This window comes from Melozone crissalis, unplaced genomic scaffold (assembly GCF_028551555.1).
Source record: "Melozone crissalis strain CALT ecotype California unplaced genomic scaffold, PUWL_Pcris_2 ptg000004l_1, whole genome shotgun sequence".
Lineage (NCBI taxonomy): Eukaryota > Metazoa > Chordata > Aves > Passeriformes > Passerellidae > Melozone > Melozone crissalis.
In genome coordinates, this window is record NW_026535782.1 from 45,444,000 (window position 1) to 45,461,570 (window position 17,571).

The following is a 17,571-nucleotide window of genomic DNA, read 5'->3' on the forward strand; positions in this document are numbered from 1 at the left end:
GCTTTAGATAATTAAATGAAGGTCATGAAGGAGTGTGGAGACATAAGAAGGAGTTTGTTTTGTTTTTAAGAGCTGTGATGGTGAGTAAAAATCTCTGGAAGCAGAGTCATGTTAGAATACAGCAACAAGGAAACACCAGTGTCTGGAAGCACAAAAAGTACATATTTTGAAGAGTTCTGCATATCCACAGGCCAGAGATGGAGTGCAATGAGAGGAAAAAGTGATCCAATCTGTGGTGTATTACTAGGTTTTTTATGGACTTGTATACAGTACTATTTCCTGGAGAATTGTACTGAAAACAACTAAATGCAGCAGACATAAATGAATCAAATGAGCTTTAAACGCTTGTGAGACTGAGCATCCTTGTTCACAGTAGGGATGAGAACGGTTCCTGGGCTGGGAATTGCAGCTAAAAGAGATGTCTAGCAGAGGTTAATAACCGTGTGATCAACCCCAAAGTGACAGAAGAGTAGAACAATGCAAGTATGACAGTAACATAATCCTGCTAACTGCTCATTCTCTTGGGCTGGTAAGGGGACACCAATCAGACTAACCACTAAAAACCCACGAGGGTTTTGTATATACAGACTAAATGTATGGAATTGGGATTTACTTTGCTGGAAGTCTCACCAAATGCACATATATTTCATTTGCTTTAAGAGACGTAATTACTTCTCTATCTGCACTACAGAGAGACAGATTCTTAAGTGGGATAAAGCTGACAATTTCCATGAGTGTGAACTTCGTGGAATTTACATTCCACGCTTCAACAATAACTTACATCTGGTTTAACATAGCTATCAATAAATATGAAACATATACTCCTGAAGCAAGAGGAATGGAAGTCCACTTTTCTGCTCCTCCCAGTTTAGGAAGTTTTTTTGACTTAGTTCCATTTAAGTGCCAAGAACATGAAGTAATGTTGGCTTCTATTAATCTTGTTTTGGGGGGGCATGACAATTTTAATGGGAAAAGCTGATAAACATCAGTCTGTGAGCATGGGAGTGGATTGTAACATAAATACTCTTTTCCTGAATGGTCAAAATGAAAACATGAATGCCCAAGTCTGAGAGTTTCTTAGAGTGAACAATGGCATGTATCGCTATATGTGTGTGTGTGTGTGTAGTGTGTACATATATATATATATATATATATATATATATATATATATATATAAAATCTCTTTATATATATTCATGCACATCCATATGCATTTTATACATTCCATGGTGTTAAGGGAATGTATTTTCATAAGGAATCACACGGTGCAGTGTTTGTCCTTGTCTTAGCTGCATCCTGAACTAAAATAAAAATCAATGACCAGCACGAATTTTTAACACTGAAATGATCCCATTCTTCCCCTGATTGACAGGGAAGACTTCATAAGGCTTAAAACCAACTTCCTGCAAGCCAGGCAGGGTGACTTGATAAGAAAGTGGAATTTAAGGCAATTAAGTGCAATCTGAGCCATGAGAATATGTTTGCAGTCTGCAATTCAACACCAGCTGTTTTCAATGACATTCCAACCATACAATGAAGATTTTACAAACAGCATGTATTTAAGGGTTGAATTTTCTGCTGTTGGTTGATAATACGCTGTCTGAGGGACTGAGTGGATTCAATCTATGAATGAACATGTTGAGATGAATTAAAATTAATGAACAGAAATCAGCTGCTCTTTGATCAGGATAAATACAGATTGTCAGTGAAACACCTGCACAAGCAGAATATCAAAATAGGGAAGAGTGAAGCAGGAAATCTCGTATCTGACTTGTGACTTTAAAAATTGTGTAAAAAGGATATATAAAAAGTTTGTATTTCCAACGCAAAAGTACCTAACAACTATATATCTATTTCTGCCAGTTCATAAAGCATATATGTGTTCCTGTTTTCATCTCAACTGTGTCATTTTTCAGTGTAACTGTACTAGTTGAGGTAGTAGAGACAAAGACTTAACCTCTTCCAAGAGTTCACTGAACAATGTAATTCAACAGGTATTAGAGGCCTCGATGATACACATTTTAGAAAGCCGAGAGTGAATGATGGTGCTGGCGAGTCCTTTCCTTTCCCACTCACTTTGTGTTCTCATGAATTTTCCCTGGTATAAATTCCTGGGATTTAATTTCTTTCTGGTAGAAAAGACATTAATAAGGTGAAGAAAACCCAGAGAAAACTCCCGTCTTTTATATCTACAATATCTTTTTTATGCCTGTGCTTTATGGCTTTTATGTAGGCATTATGTTGATTGTGGGCAGTAATACAAGTATCTCTGGGAAGCAGAAGCATTTGGGTTTTAAACAAGATGAAAATGAGATGTGTTGCCTTGTGCTATGTTGTATTTTCAGGGACCCCCGACAAGGGAAGGAATGATAAATCTGACTCCATGTTCTTAGAAGGCTAATTTATTATTTTATTATCTATATTATATTAAAGAATACTAAACTCTAAACTATACTAAACTATACTAAAGAATACAGAAAGGATACAGACAGAAGGCTAAAAAGATACTAATGAAAACTCGTGACTTCTTCCAGAGTCCTGGCACAGCTTGGCACTGATCGGTCATTAAGTAAAAACAATTCACATGAAACCAATGAAACAATCACCTGTTGGTAAACAATGTCCAAACACATTCCAAAGCAACAAAACACAGGACAAGCAAATCAGATAATTATTGTTTTCATTTTTCTCTGAGGCTTCTCAGCTTCCCAGGAGAAAATCCTGGGCAAAGAGATTTTTCAGAAAATATGACAGTGACAGTGTAGAGAAACAAAGAAAATGCTGAGGTTGTGGGAGTATTTAGTGTTGCTGTCCTCAGCCTTTGTTTTGTAAGAACAAGAATGGAGAATTGAAGTAAACAAAATATTTGGACCTGATCCTGCACTTTTCTGGAATATTTCTGGAATATTTGGCACTATTCCCAACAGTCCCAAGGGAAGTTTTGTTTGTGTTGGGCAAGCCGGATTTGGGCCTGTTGTTTCCAGTTAGGAACCAGACTTGTGTTTATTATCTCATGATAGACATCTTGTGATAGACATCTCATGGGCTTAACAGCTCAGATTCCTCAGACCCATGTCCCTGAATCTGGAGGAGTGAGTGACTGCCTTGCTTTGCCCCTTGTTCAGGCATAGCTACATTCCAGATGATTTAAAAAATCACTTTCTTCCAGTAATGCTCTAGCTTCCTGCAACACTCCTGCCTCCCTCCTCCTGTTGAATTTGAAGGTCATGGCTTTTGGCTTGCATGAGTGTGATAAGAAGGGTGGTACTTTCTGCTTGCTTTCCTTTTGTATTAGTGACTATACAAGATGAAGAGCAGTCAATGGACAGCAGGCTTCCCAGTATGAGATTGTCTTTGCAGGCATACGCAATTCATCCAGGATAAAATTACCAGCTGATGATTGTACAGTTGGTGGCCTCTCAGTGAATGGACCCAAAGCATCCTTGTTCCTAATCAGGAGGCCTTAACCTGGGGACCCTTCTTCTCTGAGGGATCTTTAGAGAGAAAAGTAAAACCCACATTGAGTTTTCCCTATGGCAGAAACAAATACAGCTAAGTCTTTCCTAATAAAGGATTTTTTGTTACTTTAAGAAATCGTTAATATTACAAATGCCTTATGCAATTCTGTTTACAGATTGCTGATTTTGGACTCTCCAACCTTTATCATAAAGACAAGTTTTTGCAGACCTTTTGTGGAAGCCCACTGTATGCTTCCCCTGAAATAGTTAATGGACGGCCTTACAGAGGCCCAGAGGTAAGAAGGGTCAGTTTTTCTGTGGTGGTATGGGGATGTCTTTGATGATAATGTTCTTAAGAGGGAGTCTTAATGCAAATGTTACTGTACATGTGAGTTCACTTGGGTCTGTCCTGTATTTGAAGTTCTTAAGCTGCTTCACTTTTGTTTACATTGCCTGTGGGTGGTTAGTGAGATGTTAGATACCATTTTGCCCAGCAGTAGTTGCAGCTGGACACGATGCTGCTCTTGTGGTGCTAATGGCATTGAGAAGGGCAGGGATCAACTTTCCTGGGCTTCACACGTATTGTGTCTGTATTTCAGGTTGACAGCTGGGCCCTTGGTGTATTGCTTTACACTCTGGTTTATGGAACGATGCCCTTTGATGGCTTTGATCACAAAAATCTCATCAGGCAGATCAGCAGTGGAGAATATCGTGAGCCAACACAGACCTCAGGTATGAAAAAGGAGGGAGAGCCACGTACTGAGCTGACAGCAGTTCAGAATGGAGCATTTTGTTTGGCCCCTTCCAACATGTTACAGTGTCATTTTAGAATGATGTAAGCCCAAAGAAAAAAATCTCATTCTCCTACTGAGTTCATCTGCTATAAATTCCCATCTGGGTGCAGCACTTTCCAAAAGCCCTTTTGAAATTTAAGTTTTGTAGCAGATAGATTTTGTTGCCTTGCGGAGCTGTAAAGGGCTCTTTTAAGTAGATCCGTGACAGTGGAAGGTCTGTTAGCTATTGCAAGTGGAATTGTTCAGACAAGCTGTAAACTTGTCCAACATACTGGTCAGTCCTCTCACTACACTTGGGCTACCACAAGCAGCGAGAAGGTGAATGGTCAGAGCAACACAGTCTCTTATTAAAGAAGGCAGTCCAAAATCTGAATTAATGCCCCTGTGTTCACATTGGCGTCGAGGATAGCTCATTAAGCAATCATCTGACAGAAGAGTAGCAACTAAGTCTGGCTCATGGATTATAATGACTCCTTCCAGCCTTAAATATCTATCCAAATATTATATTTAAATGAATATTTATCTTGTTTTGGTTGTTTGCCATTCCTTTCAATTTTCTGTCTTCTCTCTCTCTACATGGAAATAAAGCTTTACAATACACAGAAGACGACATTGTTTATGGAAAAAGTAAATACAGAAGCAATAATGTGTAGATAATTTAAAATACCCCAATTTTGTTTTATTTTTCTCTAAGTTTTGTCATTAGAATCAATAGGTTGGTGACTTCCTTCAGTAATATGGAACTATTAACTATCTAATAGAGTATAAACATTAATTTATTGGATAGCCCAGAGTACATTTTCCAGAGTGAATCATATTCTTCTGATAAAATAGTGCTCAGAGGCATTTTCCATCATTGACTGACAGTCAAAGCCTTGTTCCTTTTCACTTTCTCTGTAGTATGGAGCATTATTTTTGCTCATTTGATTGTCTTCACACTTTCAATTTAAACTGACAAACCTAAGAATGCCCATGTTCTAAAAATGTTACATGCCATTCTTCACCTATAGATGCTCGTGGTCTTATCAGGTGGATGCTGATGGTGAACCCTGAACGCCGAGCAACCATTGAAGATATTGCCAACCACTGGTGGGTTAACTGGGGCTACAAGAGCAGTGTCTGTGACTGTGATGCCATGAGGGACTCTGAGTCCCCACTGCTGGCAAGGTTCATTGATTGGCATCACCGTTCTACTGGCCTCCAACCAGAGACTGATACCAAAATCAAGTGCCTTTCTAAGCCCAAAGGTCCTGAAGTCACACTAGAGAGACAAAGGTCTCTGAAAAAATCAAAAAAGGAAAATGACATTTCACAGTCCATCCAGGAAGGAGGAGCTGAAAATGCAACCAAACCAACCTCCAAGAGACCCAAAGGCATCCTGAAGAAAAGGAGCAACAGTGAACATCGCTCTCACAGTGCAGGTTTCATTGAAGGAGTTGTCAGCACAGTGTTACCATCTGCTTTTAAGTTGGAGCAAGAGTTGTGTAGGACTGGTGTGGCCATTAAAAGTGTTGTAGAGGGAGAGGTAGCTGGCAAATATGGCACTAAGCAGTCTTCACTAATGCCAAAAAAAGGAATCTTAAAGAAAACTCAGCAGAGGGAGTCTGGCTATTACTCCTCTCCAGAAAGAAGTGAATCTTCTGAACTCTTGGACAATAATGATGAGACAGTAAACAGTGACACTTCTCCAGGGGTCACAGAGCCATCCAGAAATGGGTCTTACAGCCATTCCTGCAGGCGTAAAGGCATCTTGAAACATAACAGCAAGTATTCTACCAACAGCATTGAACCTGCTTTGATCAGCTCTGACACACCAACGCTGGAGGCCATGGAAGAAATGGTCTTGCCTGGGGACGCATTACCTCGAAGTTACAGTCGCCCTTCCAGCGTAATTAGTGATGACAGTATTTTGTCCAGTGACTCATTTGATTTGCTGGATTTGCAAGAGAACAGGCCAAACAGGCAGAGAATACGGAGCTGTGTCTCTGCTGAAAATTTTCTCCAGATCCAAAACTTTGAAGGACTTCAGAACCGCCCACGGCCACAGTATCTAAAGCGTTACCGCAACCGTCTGGGGGACAGCAGTTTTTCTCTTCTCACAGACATGGATGATGTGACTCAGGTCTACAAGAAAGCCCTAGAGATCTGCAACAAGCTCAACTAGCAGAGGCAAGATGGAAAAGGGAGGGAAGGGAGTTATTTGTGTACCTTTATGATGGAGTAAGCCAGGTCACTGATTTGCTGACAATGGTAGGTTTTGATTCAAAGGAGCTGACTGTACCTACTTAGCTGAACTCCAAGTAAAGTTACCCCAAAGCCATCTCACACTTCTCTAATTTTGTGTCCTCAAAATATTACCTACCTGACCAGAGAAAAACCTTTGGTCTTTGTATCTGTGATGAAAGCACATCAGGAGCTAGCAGACAAAAGCATCAAGACTTGATGGCTCAAAGTCAAAGCTAGACAGAGTTAAAACTGGAAGTGAGGGACACACATTTTGAGAGGTTTGTAATTAATGTTAGATAAGCTTATTGAAGAGATGAGCTGAATTCTTTAAGTCAGATTTGGATGCCTTTTAGAACAAGAGGCTTTATTTCCCTCTGAAGTTATTTGTCTGGGTATTGTGATTGCTCAGTGGGAATCTTTGGCTTGCATTATGCAGGACACCAGGCGAAGTGGTCATCATGGTCCCTTCCAGCAGAGTGACTTGAGAGGTTCTGAACATGTTGTAAGATAATTTTAGAGACTTACCCAAGAAAATCCTCATGAGGTGGTTGTGGACAAGCAATGGAGCAGGCATTCATATCTAGACCTTCCACAGTGACCAGACCCATTGCTCTTCAGTGGGTAGAAAGTTCTAAAATTGTTTCCAACTACCAGCAAAAACAGAGCCACAGAAATGGTAATGGCAACTGGAAGGAATGGATGTTATCAGCAGCTAAATGACCTTTTAAGGCATTTCAATCCATATGTTCAATCTGTGACTCTTTCGAAATAGCCAGCTTGATGAATGCCCAGAAAGAGATGGATCTGACAAAGGGTGCCAACGGTTAACTGACCCTCCAGTCTAGAGTTCAGTCACTATCAGCAAATTGTGCCACCTTGCTGCTACCTTGTAGTATTTGGGGGTGACGGTAGTTTGCAACCAGAATGTTAGGTAACAAAAAGGTTGTAGAATGTAGGAAATGGATAGAGGTCAGAAAGTTAATGGGAAGATGCCTTTCTGCAAATGAAAATGTGTTTAGGTTGGTGTTAACAGAGCAGAAAGAACTGAATGATGAAATGATAACGGTAGATTTAATGACAGAGTTAGCATAAAGTTGTGGGGCAGCCTCTATCTAGTGTAGCTGGTACTGAGTGTGCAATGATACTAGTTTGAAAAAAAAAAAAAAGGATATGCATTTGTGTTCTCAGACATATCCAGCCATCCAGACCTTAGGCTTCAACTCCCATAAAGGTACCATGTGGGTCTACTGGATTACCTGAATGTAAGCCTATGTCAGAAAGGCACTGTGTGTTTGACAGGCCTGGGCAAACTGGAATCTTCAGGCCCATTTCAGTCTCATTTCCATGAGCACATAGTCCCTGGCTTTCTTGGAGGTGCACTCGTGTGATTAAATCACAGGTTTCAGCTGATGATGTCAAATGATCCACAGCTGCAAAACTTGTATCCACACTCATACCCAGAGCAGGGGGGCATGGGACAAGTTCTGATCTCACTCCTGCCCTGTAAATGGAACTGTAAGCAGAGTTTGACCCACTGTGTCCCAAATTGTAAAGATGGTGCAGAAACTGAATAGAGTTCCTCTGGGGATTCCTTGGGAATTGGGGATAAGTCCATATATCGATGGCATCTGGGACCAGGAGCAATTTCATTTGCAGATTCCTCTTATTCAGTGTGTCATGGTACTTAAGTCTGCTGGTTCCTCCTAAAAATCAATTGGGCTACTTAGCATAAAGATGAACCAGCTTGAGTTTCCTAAATCAGTTAATCTGTGGAGAACCTTTACCTTTTACTTATCCACTTACACTGGACCAAATTTGACTCTGAAGTAAACGGCGTCAATACCATGAAATCTCTGAGAGATGTACTCTCAGGTGGTCAAGTGAAATCTGGCCCACTGTCATTTGCTCAGGAAGGGCAACTGCAGGTCACAGATGTGTACCTCTCTGTATGATATTCAGACATCTCATCTTCTCTCATAAGCCCTGCATGTGCTCTTTTACCCATCCCAAACCAGCACCATTTTGCAGTGTGTTGATTTAACAGGTTTGCTGTGGTGCATTTTAAAACAACTCAACATAGCCTCCATGGCCTTTCTGAAAAAAGGGTGGATGTGCCTTGCAGCCACAGCTTTTAACTCATGCCCTGGGATGTAAGAGCTGCATCCTCAGCTGGTGTGAGTCAGTGCTCTCCTGTGCAGTGCTGTCCAGTGCATCACGCCTTCCGTGCACATCTAGCACTAGACTTTGAGTGGAGTTATAGAGATTTCAGGATGAAGGGAAGGGAGCTCAGCTGGCTGTGGTAGGGAAGTGAGGAGCACCCTGAAGGCTCCTATCTCCGAGGCTTTTGCCCAGGCCTGCTTCCTTGTGTACAAATGTGAACGAGTGAGTGACTGCTTGCTGCCAAACTGGAAATGTTACGTAGGGATTTACTGGCATGTTACTGGCATGTTACATGTTTACTGGCATGTTATCATTCCTAGAAGAGAAGAAAAAAACTTGACTGCACATTGTTACTATTAGTGTTGTGATTCTTATTTAATTTTTTTTTGTAATACAAAGTCAACTTTTTTATTTGAATTTGTCTTTTTTTTATTTATTGGTCTGAAAGCCATTTCAAAGTTATAATAATATATTTGGTGTAATTTAATTGGTGCAACATTATTTTACAGCTCCAGCCAAAATTGTTTGGTGTTATTTTTTGGGGTTTTTTTTGTTTTTTTCTCCCAATCCTTGGTTGGTTTGAGCTCTTCGAGGCACACAGGGAAAAACGCTGGATAATCACCTGAAGTGTTTGTATTTTTAATCTGATACTGGTTTTTATTAAATAAAATGAAATTACTGTAACTGTGAACTGTCTCTCTGTCTCCCTTTTCTTTTTCACTGTACATCAGCATGAGCCAATGCCAAATGGTAATGAACTTGTCATGCAGAAATACAGCAGCATCTCAGCACTTTGTACCAAGTTGTTTATGCAAACCTCCTTGGCTCATTTGTGCATTTGAATATAATGTGGGTGGCCATAGAGACTCCCTTTCTCTGAAGTATTTGGCACTGCAAAGCAGGCAGGGCATTCAGCTCTAGAAAAGTTTGGTGGAGAACAGTCGGCCAGGGGTTTTCTGTGGGCCAGGTGTGCTGTAGGTGAGACAGAACTGGCTGAGCAGACAGAGCACAACTCATTTGTAGCTCAGAGACAGATGGTCATGGTCCTTTCTCCTCCCCGTCTGGGAAGGAACAGTTTATTGACAATGTTTTTGTTGGTAAAATTTAGGGGGTTTGAGCAGTAATTTGGTCAAAAAAGACTGATGGCCATTCACTGCTGTCGAGTGTGTGTTGAATTTGGTCAGATGGCTTTGAACAGATGGAATAATCAGCTAGTGAGAGGGTAAAAAGGGGAGTGAGTTTTCTTTTTTTGGAATCTCTACGATCGCTAGAAGGCTTTAGATTGTTTTCCTTGGAAAACAAATGGACATCATAAGGGAAGCTGGATGTTAGGTATGCTGGGGACTTGTTAAAATAAAGGAAATGGTTGGCAATGTCTTTGTATTGGCTCTGAGCAGGACACCATTAAGCTTCACCCTTGATGCAGCCAGCCAAGATACCTGTGGTGTATATTCTGCTTTTTTTTAATTATAGGCAGTTTGGATTAGGATCCAAGGTATGGATATTATGAAAAAAGAAAAAGGCTTTAATTGTTCTAATTCATTTTATCTCTCTTGAGCTTTTTAAAACAAGAAGCCATGGCTGTAGCTGCTAGATTACAACCACTTAAAACCCAGTGGGAATAAAGGGAAGAAGCCAAAAATACAGAAGGGTAGGCAGACGTTAATACATTACAAAAGGAATGATTATCTGCTGTGTCCTAATTGAGTCAGGAATTATGAGGTGTATAGTCAAAGTCAGCATGCCTGTTCTTGCACCTGAGGTGAATAAGGTCTAATTGTGCTGGTGGTGGAAAATATACTGCAAGTCTCTTCTGTAACAGCAATTATGAAACAACTTCTTTTTTCTTTTTAACACACTAGTTAAAACGTGAAGCTGAGGGCAAACTATTTGTTTAATTTTAAAAATAATTACTTTTAGAAAGTTCTGGATGGCTGGGCATGATGCATATTTGTGGCAAGCTCTGAGGTGTAATTATGTACATGTTTGTACAGCTCTGATTGTACAGCTCTGATTGCACAGCTCTAGGGTGGGGTGGGAGCTCAGAGTTTTAATTTTCCTATTTATTACAGAAGATAAATGCAGAGCAATATGCCTTAGCTGAAGTTACATAGTCAATCTCTAGACAGACCTGGTCTTCCTTTATGTTTACTGCATAGGCATTCCAGTGGTTCTCAGAAATTGTTGGGTTTTATGGTTTGGGCAAGGCAGGAGCAAGGAAACAAGAGAGGAGCATTTTTAGTTACTGCAGACAAATGAATTTGCAGACAAATTTGTTATTGACTCCATAAGCATGTACAGTAAAACTTTGCAACAGCAGAGCCTCAGTTATAGCTACAGGGTAAGTTGTAACCAGCCTAATGAAGGGAGATATCCGATACTCATGTAAATTTGGTATATATAAGAAGCTTATCAGTTTGATTCGACATTTATCTCTGTGATTCACAGCTCATTTTAATGAGCTGCTTCTGGAGATGAATCTGCAGGAATGCTTTTGTGGAAACAGAGTTATAGAAACTCCGATTTTTGCTAGCATCAGCTCAAGGTCTCTGGTACCTGTTCGAGGGTTACTCATTTCAGGGTTTCAACTGAAAGTTTTACCACAACAGAGAACAAGCTGGGTTTCCACTGCCATTTTTGGTATTTAGAATTCAACTGGAGCCTTTTTTTATTGTCTTGTGGAACTGTTTTTTCCTCCCTTCCAAATCAAGACATCTTTCTCATAAAAGACTGAGTAATTTGGCTGGAGAAGCAACTTTTTTGGATAGATGAGCTGAGCATTTTTGTTTCTGGCTATCTCTATTCCTTACTCTCTGCCCTATATTTCCTGGAATTTTATCAGTGCAGAAAACCCTTTGATTTGTGTGTCATCTGGCCATACAGAGCCCTGAATTTTTAAGGAAATGATATTTATTTGCACTAATGCTTAATTGTTCCTTGGAAAAGCATTTTACAAGACAACTCTCTGAATCTCCAGAAGACTCCTCATATCAGCTCAAGTTCACACTGAGTTTTGCACCAGGCCCAGGGCCACAAAGGAGTTAGGTAGGTGACTGCTATCAAAATAAGGAAATCAGCTGTGGGTGCTGGCTATAGGTGCACTTCTGGGTCAGGATATCACCCAACTTCTTCATTCAGCAAAGCATCTTGACTGCTAGTGTGAACTCAGGTGTTTTTTGGCACGGAGCACCTCTGAAAATCAATACCCAATCTGTCACACAATAAGCACCCTGCACTGAAGCCTTTACTGTCAGAGACCATGTGGGAATGTTGGCATCGACCCGCCTTGACATTTTCTTTTTTGCCTTTTCCCCTTTCACTTTATCCTATTTACTTAACACAAATAAAGTGTGTCTCTCTTTCACATAGTCCAAATCCTGCTTGCTGTCCTGTTTAGCTTTGCTCCACAGGCTGCATAAATCTCCTGTCAGGACAGTGGGTTGAACTTTGTTCCCAAGGTCTTTCTGCAGCTCTAACCCTGGCTGTGGCATCGTTTGGTCTCGGAGGCCATTGAGATCCATCTCTGCAGTGGTAGCTCCAGCACTGGTCCTTTGCAGCAGGCAGCTTTTCTCTAAGAGCAGGCAGCTCTCTGAAACAGGCACCAAGCTGCAGGACAATTACAAAGCTGGGCTGCCAGGGCAAACGGGTTAGACTGACCCAATATAAATCCCCGGAAGTTAGTGGTGAGATTGTACCCTTCCCAGCAGGAATCCACTAAGAAAACTGTTCTCCTTTCATAGGCTGGGGAGATGCTAATGCATTTAGAAATATGAGAAAAAAATAACTGTAGAAGGACTGTCTGAAAAGCTGTGGAGGAGGGAGAATATTTCTTGTGGCTCTGCAGTACATATAGTTTTTTAAGAAACCCTTCCAAATTTTAGCCTCAGAGATAACAGGACAAGACATACTTTAAATAGAACCTAAGGGAAAACAAATTCATAACAGATGCTAGGAAATATGTAAATATATATTTTTATTTACATATAAAGCCCTAGCCCTCGCTTGCCAGGCAAGAATGCTAGGACCAGAGTGTGTGTCATCATCCCAGCTGCCCTGGGAATTGTAAAAAATATTTCTTTAAATGTTCCTTCAAACTCTGTTGTTCTCTTTAGCTGCACGTCCCATAGCTTGATGATTTAATCAGAAGATTTCTTGAGACAAGGGATCTGCTGCCTGAGAAGAGATCTTTGCTAAATTCCCATACAACTGTGTGCCACAAGGAATGTTCAGTTAGCTCCAGCCCTTAGAAACCCCAAGGCAGTTAAGACCCTTGCATTCGCAGGACAAAATTGTGTCAGGGTGGAAAGAGGCAATGGGTAACAGTCAAGTATCCCCAGATGGTGCAAACTGATGGTGACCCAACGTGGACAAGCATCCAGCCTTAAAAACCAAATTCCAAGCATTGTGAAACTGTGACTGGATTGAGTGGGAATGGCTTCCAGCCACACGTGCTCACGATTTGATCTCTCCATATGAGGACTTGTACTTTGTACTTTCAAAAGTAGTGTTAGAAATACCTGTTTCTGAGAAACCAATTTCAGCTGCCTACACCTGAATTTTTGAAACTGATGGCCACCATCGACTCTCTGTGACTTCAGCCTGAACGGTGGTCCCATGTGCTTACAAGGATAAGGCTTACTGGACCTCAGGTTGGACTTTTCAAAACAGAGATACTCAGAAATCTTGAGTCTTTCCTTAGCTCTTCGGAGTCTTTCAAAATATTGACACCCATTGTAAAATTTTGGGGAAATTGTACAATTCTTCAGCTGAATAGGAATTTTATCATTAGTGTGATTTTTTTTTAGAAAATCAAAATGTTTTTAATTTCTCAAGAGTGTATGACTGCGAGTACTGCATAGAAGACAGGAAGCTTCAGCCCCTTGGAAAAACAAGACACTTGCAAAGCTTTCAATATCCCAGAACTTGAGTGTTGCAGTTCAATAAATCTGTCATTTCCTAAGGGAAATGATGCTTTAGTCAAGTTTCTAGTGTGGTCGTATCCCAGGGTATCCCACCAGACTAGTCTGAATGGGGATGGAAATTGTCCTACTTTGACATTAATAGAGAAGTCACAAAAAGCCCAGATGAGTAGCACATGAACAACATTACGTGGCATATGAAGAAGTAACTGCAGTTGCTTTTTACTAGAGCCAGAATGTTGCTTTCTGAAAAGTTCCAAATTATTATCCTGATCTAGCAATGACTTAGGTAACTCTGGAACAAACAAAACTATTGACGATTACAGAAAACATGGCAGAGTAAGGGCAACATTTTTCTTGGTGAGAGAAGAGAGGAACAACCTTCTCTTGCACTGGATACGAGTGAATAAATTAATTTCCTCCTAGTGTTCCAAGCTGAAATTGGGGCACATTTACTGGACCCTCCCTTATTTCTTTTCCCAGGGCAAGTACAAGTAGTTAGGTTTGCTCACAAGAGATGCAGATTTGTCCCTTGTCACCATTTGCGGTGGGACCACAGTTGCAGTGAGAATGGGATCCTGCTGGCTGACATGCTGAGGGAGAGCCCTTAGAGCCCCGCCCAGGAACCCTGGGACAAAGGCAACTTTAGCGTGAGAGAGGGATCAGAGCCCTCAATGCACTTTAATGGGGCTGGCAGGGACAGCTTGTGTTGAAGTTCTGCCATGCAAACAAAGGAAGATTTGCATATTTTCCCCTCTGACATCAACATGCTCCCAAACACCTGCAAAAGCACCCTAGCCATGAGGGCGTCTCTAAAAATATTTCAGAAAATACACGTGCAGACCTGATTGCTTCAAACAGCAGAAAAGCTTTATTTGTCAACACACTCACTAAACCTTAATTAAAGCTGTACTGTTCCACCACAAAGTTATCTGGCTTTTCTTCTGCCAAAGCTGGTACAACTGAGACAGGAATTCCTGCATTAGTTTATCTGCCTTCTCCCTTCAAACCTTTCCTCCTCAAGAAGCCTCGGTCAAAAGCTGATGTCCTCCAATTATAGAAGCTAAGCTCAAGTCAGTTTGAGGAATGGAACAAAAGTGACATCAGTTTTGACCAGTCAAAGCTTGTCCACACTGCCTGCATGAACATTCCATGTCTAGTGCCAAATTCCCAGAAATACTGCGAGGCCATACTGACTAACTGCCCACTAAATGAAAGTGTGTTGGAAGCATCAGAACGCTGTAAATTAATTTAGCCCCCTGCCCTGGTATATACAGTCCTCAGCACACACAAACACTTGATTGACTGGTTTTTGAGAGGACAGTAGAAAGCCTGCAAAGCTCAAAGGAGAGATTTGGGTTTTTACCACTAAACCATCCATACTCTCCTTCACATGCATGTGAATAGAAAGCCTTTGTTCAGATCAAGCCACGAAGAAACAAACTGTTGTTGAAAGGTCATTTCAGCTTGTTTCGAGGGGTGAGGAAGAACTAGAAAAAAAAAAAGTGATCTTCTTACCAGTGATAACAAACATTGTCTTTCATGAGAACAGTCAAGGTTTTGTTAGAAATATCTCTTTTTGTGTTGGACTAATTCATTGCAGCTTCAGGCTAGAGGTTTTGTAACAGCTTTAGCCATCATGGTTCCTGAGTGTCCCACTTGAGGCATCCTGGGGAGGTTTGATTTTTAGAGAATGAGTGGTTCTTATGAGGGCACAGCAAGTATAGGCACTCTTCTGCCTTGCAGGTCTTGGTGATTGCTTCTTTGAGTGGTGCCTGTCAGCATTCAGGAAACTATGAATTCAGCTGGGTGTTAGCAGAGGAAATATCCATTTATCTGTTCTCTATTGATATTTGGAGGCTTTACTTGGATTTCATACTCCATCATAATGTGACTCTACCACCGTGTTGGTAAGCATCCATGTTAAGTCTGTCTTCCCACAAAGTACTACCACTTTTATTAGGAAGAGTTTTGCTGCAACTAATGAATTCATTTTAAAAGGAGGGTAGGGAGAGGGCCCATGTTACATTTCAAATGTAACTTTGCCAGGATTTGCTCTAGTTTAGCCTTTAGTTTAGAAAATTTTATTAAAATTTTCCCCCTTTTCTCTCTCCTATGAACCCTGATTCACTAAATTACTCCTATAAATAAGTTTCGCATGTTTAAAGGTAGGTCTGCCTGTTCCTTGCTGACTCAGGGCCATGGCTTTCTATCTGACAGTGAAATGCTACCCAGGAAAATCCCCAAAGGTCACTTTTCAGTATTATTTTTTAATATGAACTCAAAAAGGTTGGCAAAAATGCTTCAGTAGTTTTTCCTGAAAAATGCTTCAGTAGGTTTTCCTGAAAAAACTGAGCAATATTATATATCTGTCTTTCTGCAAATATGAAGCTTTGGTACAAACCACAGCTTACCTGGCTGTGTCCTGTTTTCTTCTTCTATTTTGAATATTTATTTCTGCAGATAAATGGCTTGCATTACTCTGTCATACAAATGGTCATTAACAAATCAAAGCTGGAATTTTCAAAAACAGTCAGCATAAGCCTAGCTCTACTCTTGTTCAAGTTACTGGCAAAACCCCTAGAGAGGTTATTTTTCTTTTTCTACAGATAGCCCCTCATAAGCCTATCCTATACCCAGAAGAGTATTTCCCCATTTCTGGTAGAATCATTATAGGAGTTATTGCATAAGGAATGAACATTTTTGATCTTCTTTTATATAATTATGGATTCAGAAGGAATTAAATCAGTAAGTTTAGTAATGGAGACAAAAACTGAAGAGGCTGTTTCAGTACATCCAGGGTCACTGTTATATTTGATTTTGTAGCCCATAAAATCTTCCCTGCTGTAGTGGATGCCTAAAATGACTGGCTTTATGTGCTGATTTTTCTTTCCCAAATGGCACAGGTAGGCTCCTTAGGCTATGGTTTCAACTTCTTTAAAAACCCAAGAAAAATAATAAAGCTGACCTTTAACCTGCTCAATTTCTTTTTAAGTACCAGAACAAAGTCTTTGAAGGAAAGAAGATGCAAAGTCAAAGCTCAAAGCAAATGGATATTGTAAGGAGTCTTTCCCCACCTCTTTTTGTACTGTGTTTCCCTGACACCCCTTGGGCTATGTAGCACTTCTAGCACTGGCACAGGCTGGGCACATCAGCAGCAGCCTCCCTGCAAACTCACACCTTGCTCCAAAAGTGCCATCATACCCAGGAAACCTCCAGGATCCCTGTTGTGTTGTCCCTTGCAAATATCCTCTGCACCACACACACCATGAGCTGCATTACTTCAGGGATTCCCTGAAGGGTGTTTTTGTACCCACTTTCATCACTGTTTTGTTTTTTTCCCTTTTTTTCCCTGAAGCATAGCCTGCTGCTGCTTATTGCTACTCAAAGGCCACGGTGACTGGACCATGTGTTTCCCTCCAGTTTGTTCAAGCTAATTTGATTCGTGGATTTGCAGAGACAACATCAGAGACTGATTCTTAACTGGTCATCCCAACCCAAAGTTCCTTCCCCTTAGATAAGGCTAATTCACACCTCCTGCTGGCACAGACAATTTGCTTTAAAAGCGCAGGAAGGAAGGAGTGGCTGGGGGGACTGGAGCAGTTGGTTTCTGTGCTGGGAATCTGTGTCAGGCTGAACAAAATCTCTCCTGCTTGCTGAGAAAGAAGGGAGAGTCACTTTGTGTGCTTCAGACCTTCACTAACCTGCAGAGTTTGCAGGCTCTGCCTTGCCTGCTGCATCCAGGTGGACTTCACTCAGTCGAGCGTCTGTTCCTGGCTGCTCATCCGGCTTTCTTCCAATAAGTAAAAACAAGTAATGTTATTTTTATTTTAAAAAATATGAACTAAAAAATCAAGCTGCAGGCTGCATCTCTCGTGCTGTTTGATTGCTGCTGTCTGTGTGGGGCACACTGCAACACCTTGTGGGAGTACAACACGTATACACAGCTATGCCATTTTAATGTGCATGTACCCACAGTCCTTCGCTGAGCACAACTGTGATCACTGATGTCAT

The 17,571-nt window shown here is 40.9% G+C and overlaps 1 protein-coding gene across 1 annotated transcript in view; it reads left to right on the forward strand.

The window, feature by feature from the left end:
• The window catches only part of NUAK1 (NUAK family kinase 1), a 45,931-nt gene extending 37,614 nt beyond the window's left edge, over window positions 1-8,317 (forward strand). Inside the window, exons 5-7 of the mRNA XM_054278101.1 lie at window positions 3,635-3,754; window positions 4,058-4,190; window positions 5,263-8,317. Coding sequence (XP_054134076.1) covers window positions 3,635-3,754; window positions 4,058-4,190; window positions 5,263-6,416 — 1,407 coding nt within the window. The 3' untranslated portion in view covers window positions 6,417-8,317. The remainder of the gene's footprint in view (window positions 1-3,634; window positions 3,755-4,057; window positions 4,191-5,262) is intronic.
• The last annotated feature ends 9,254 nt before the right edge of the window (window positions 8,318-17,571 follow it).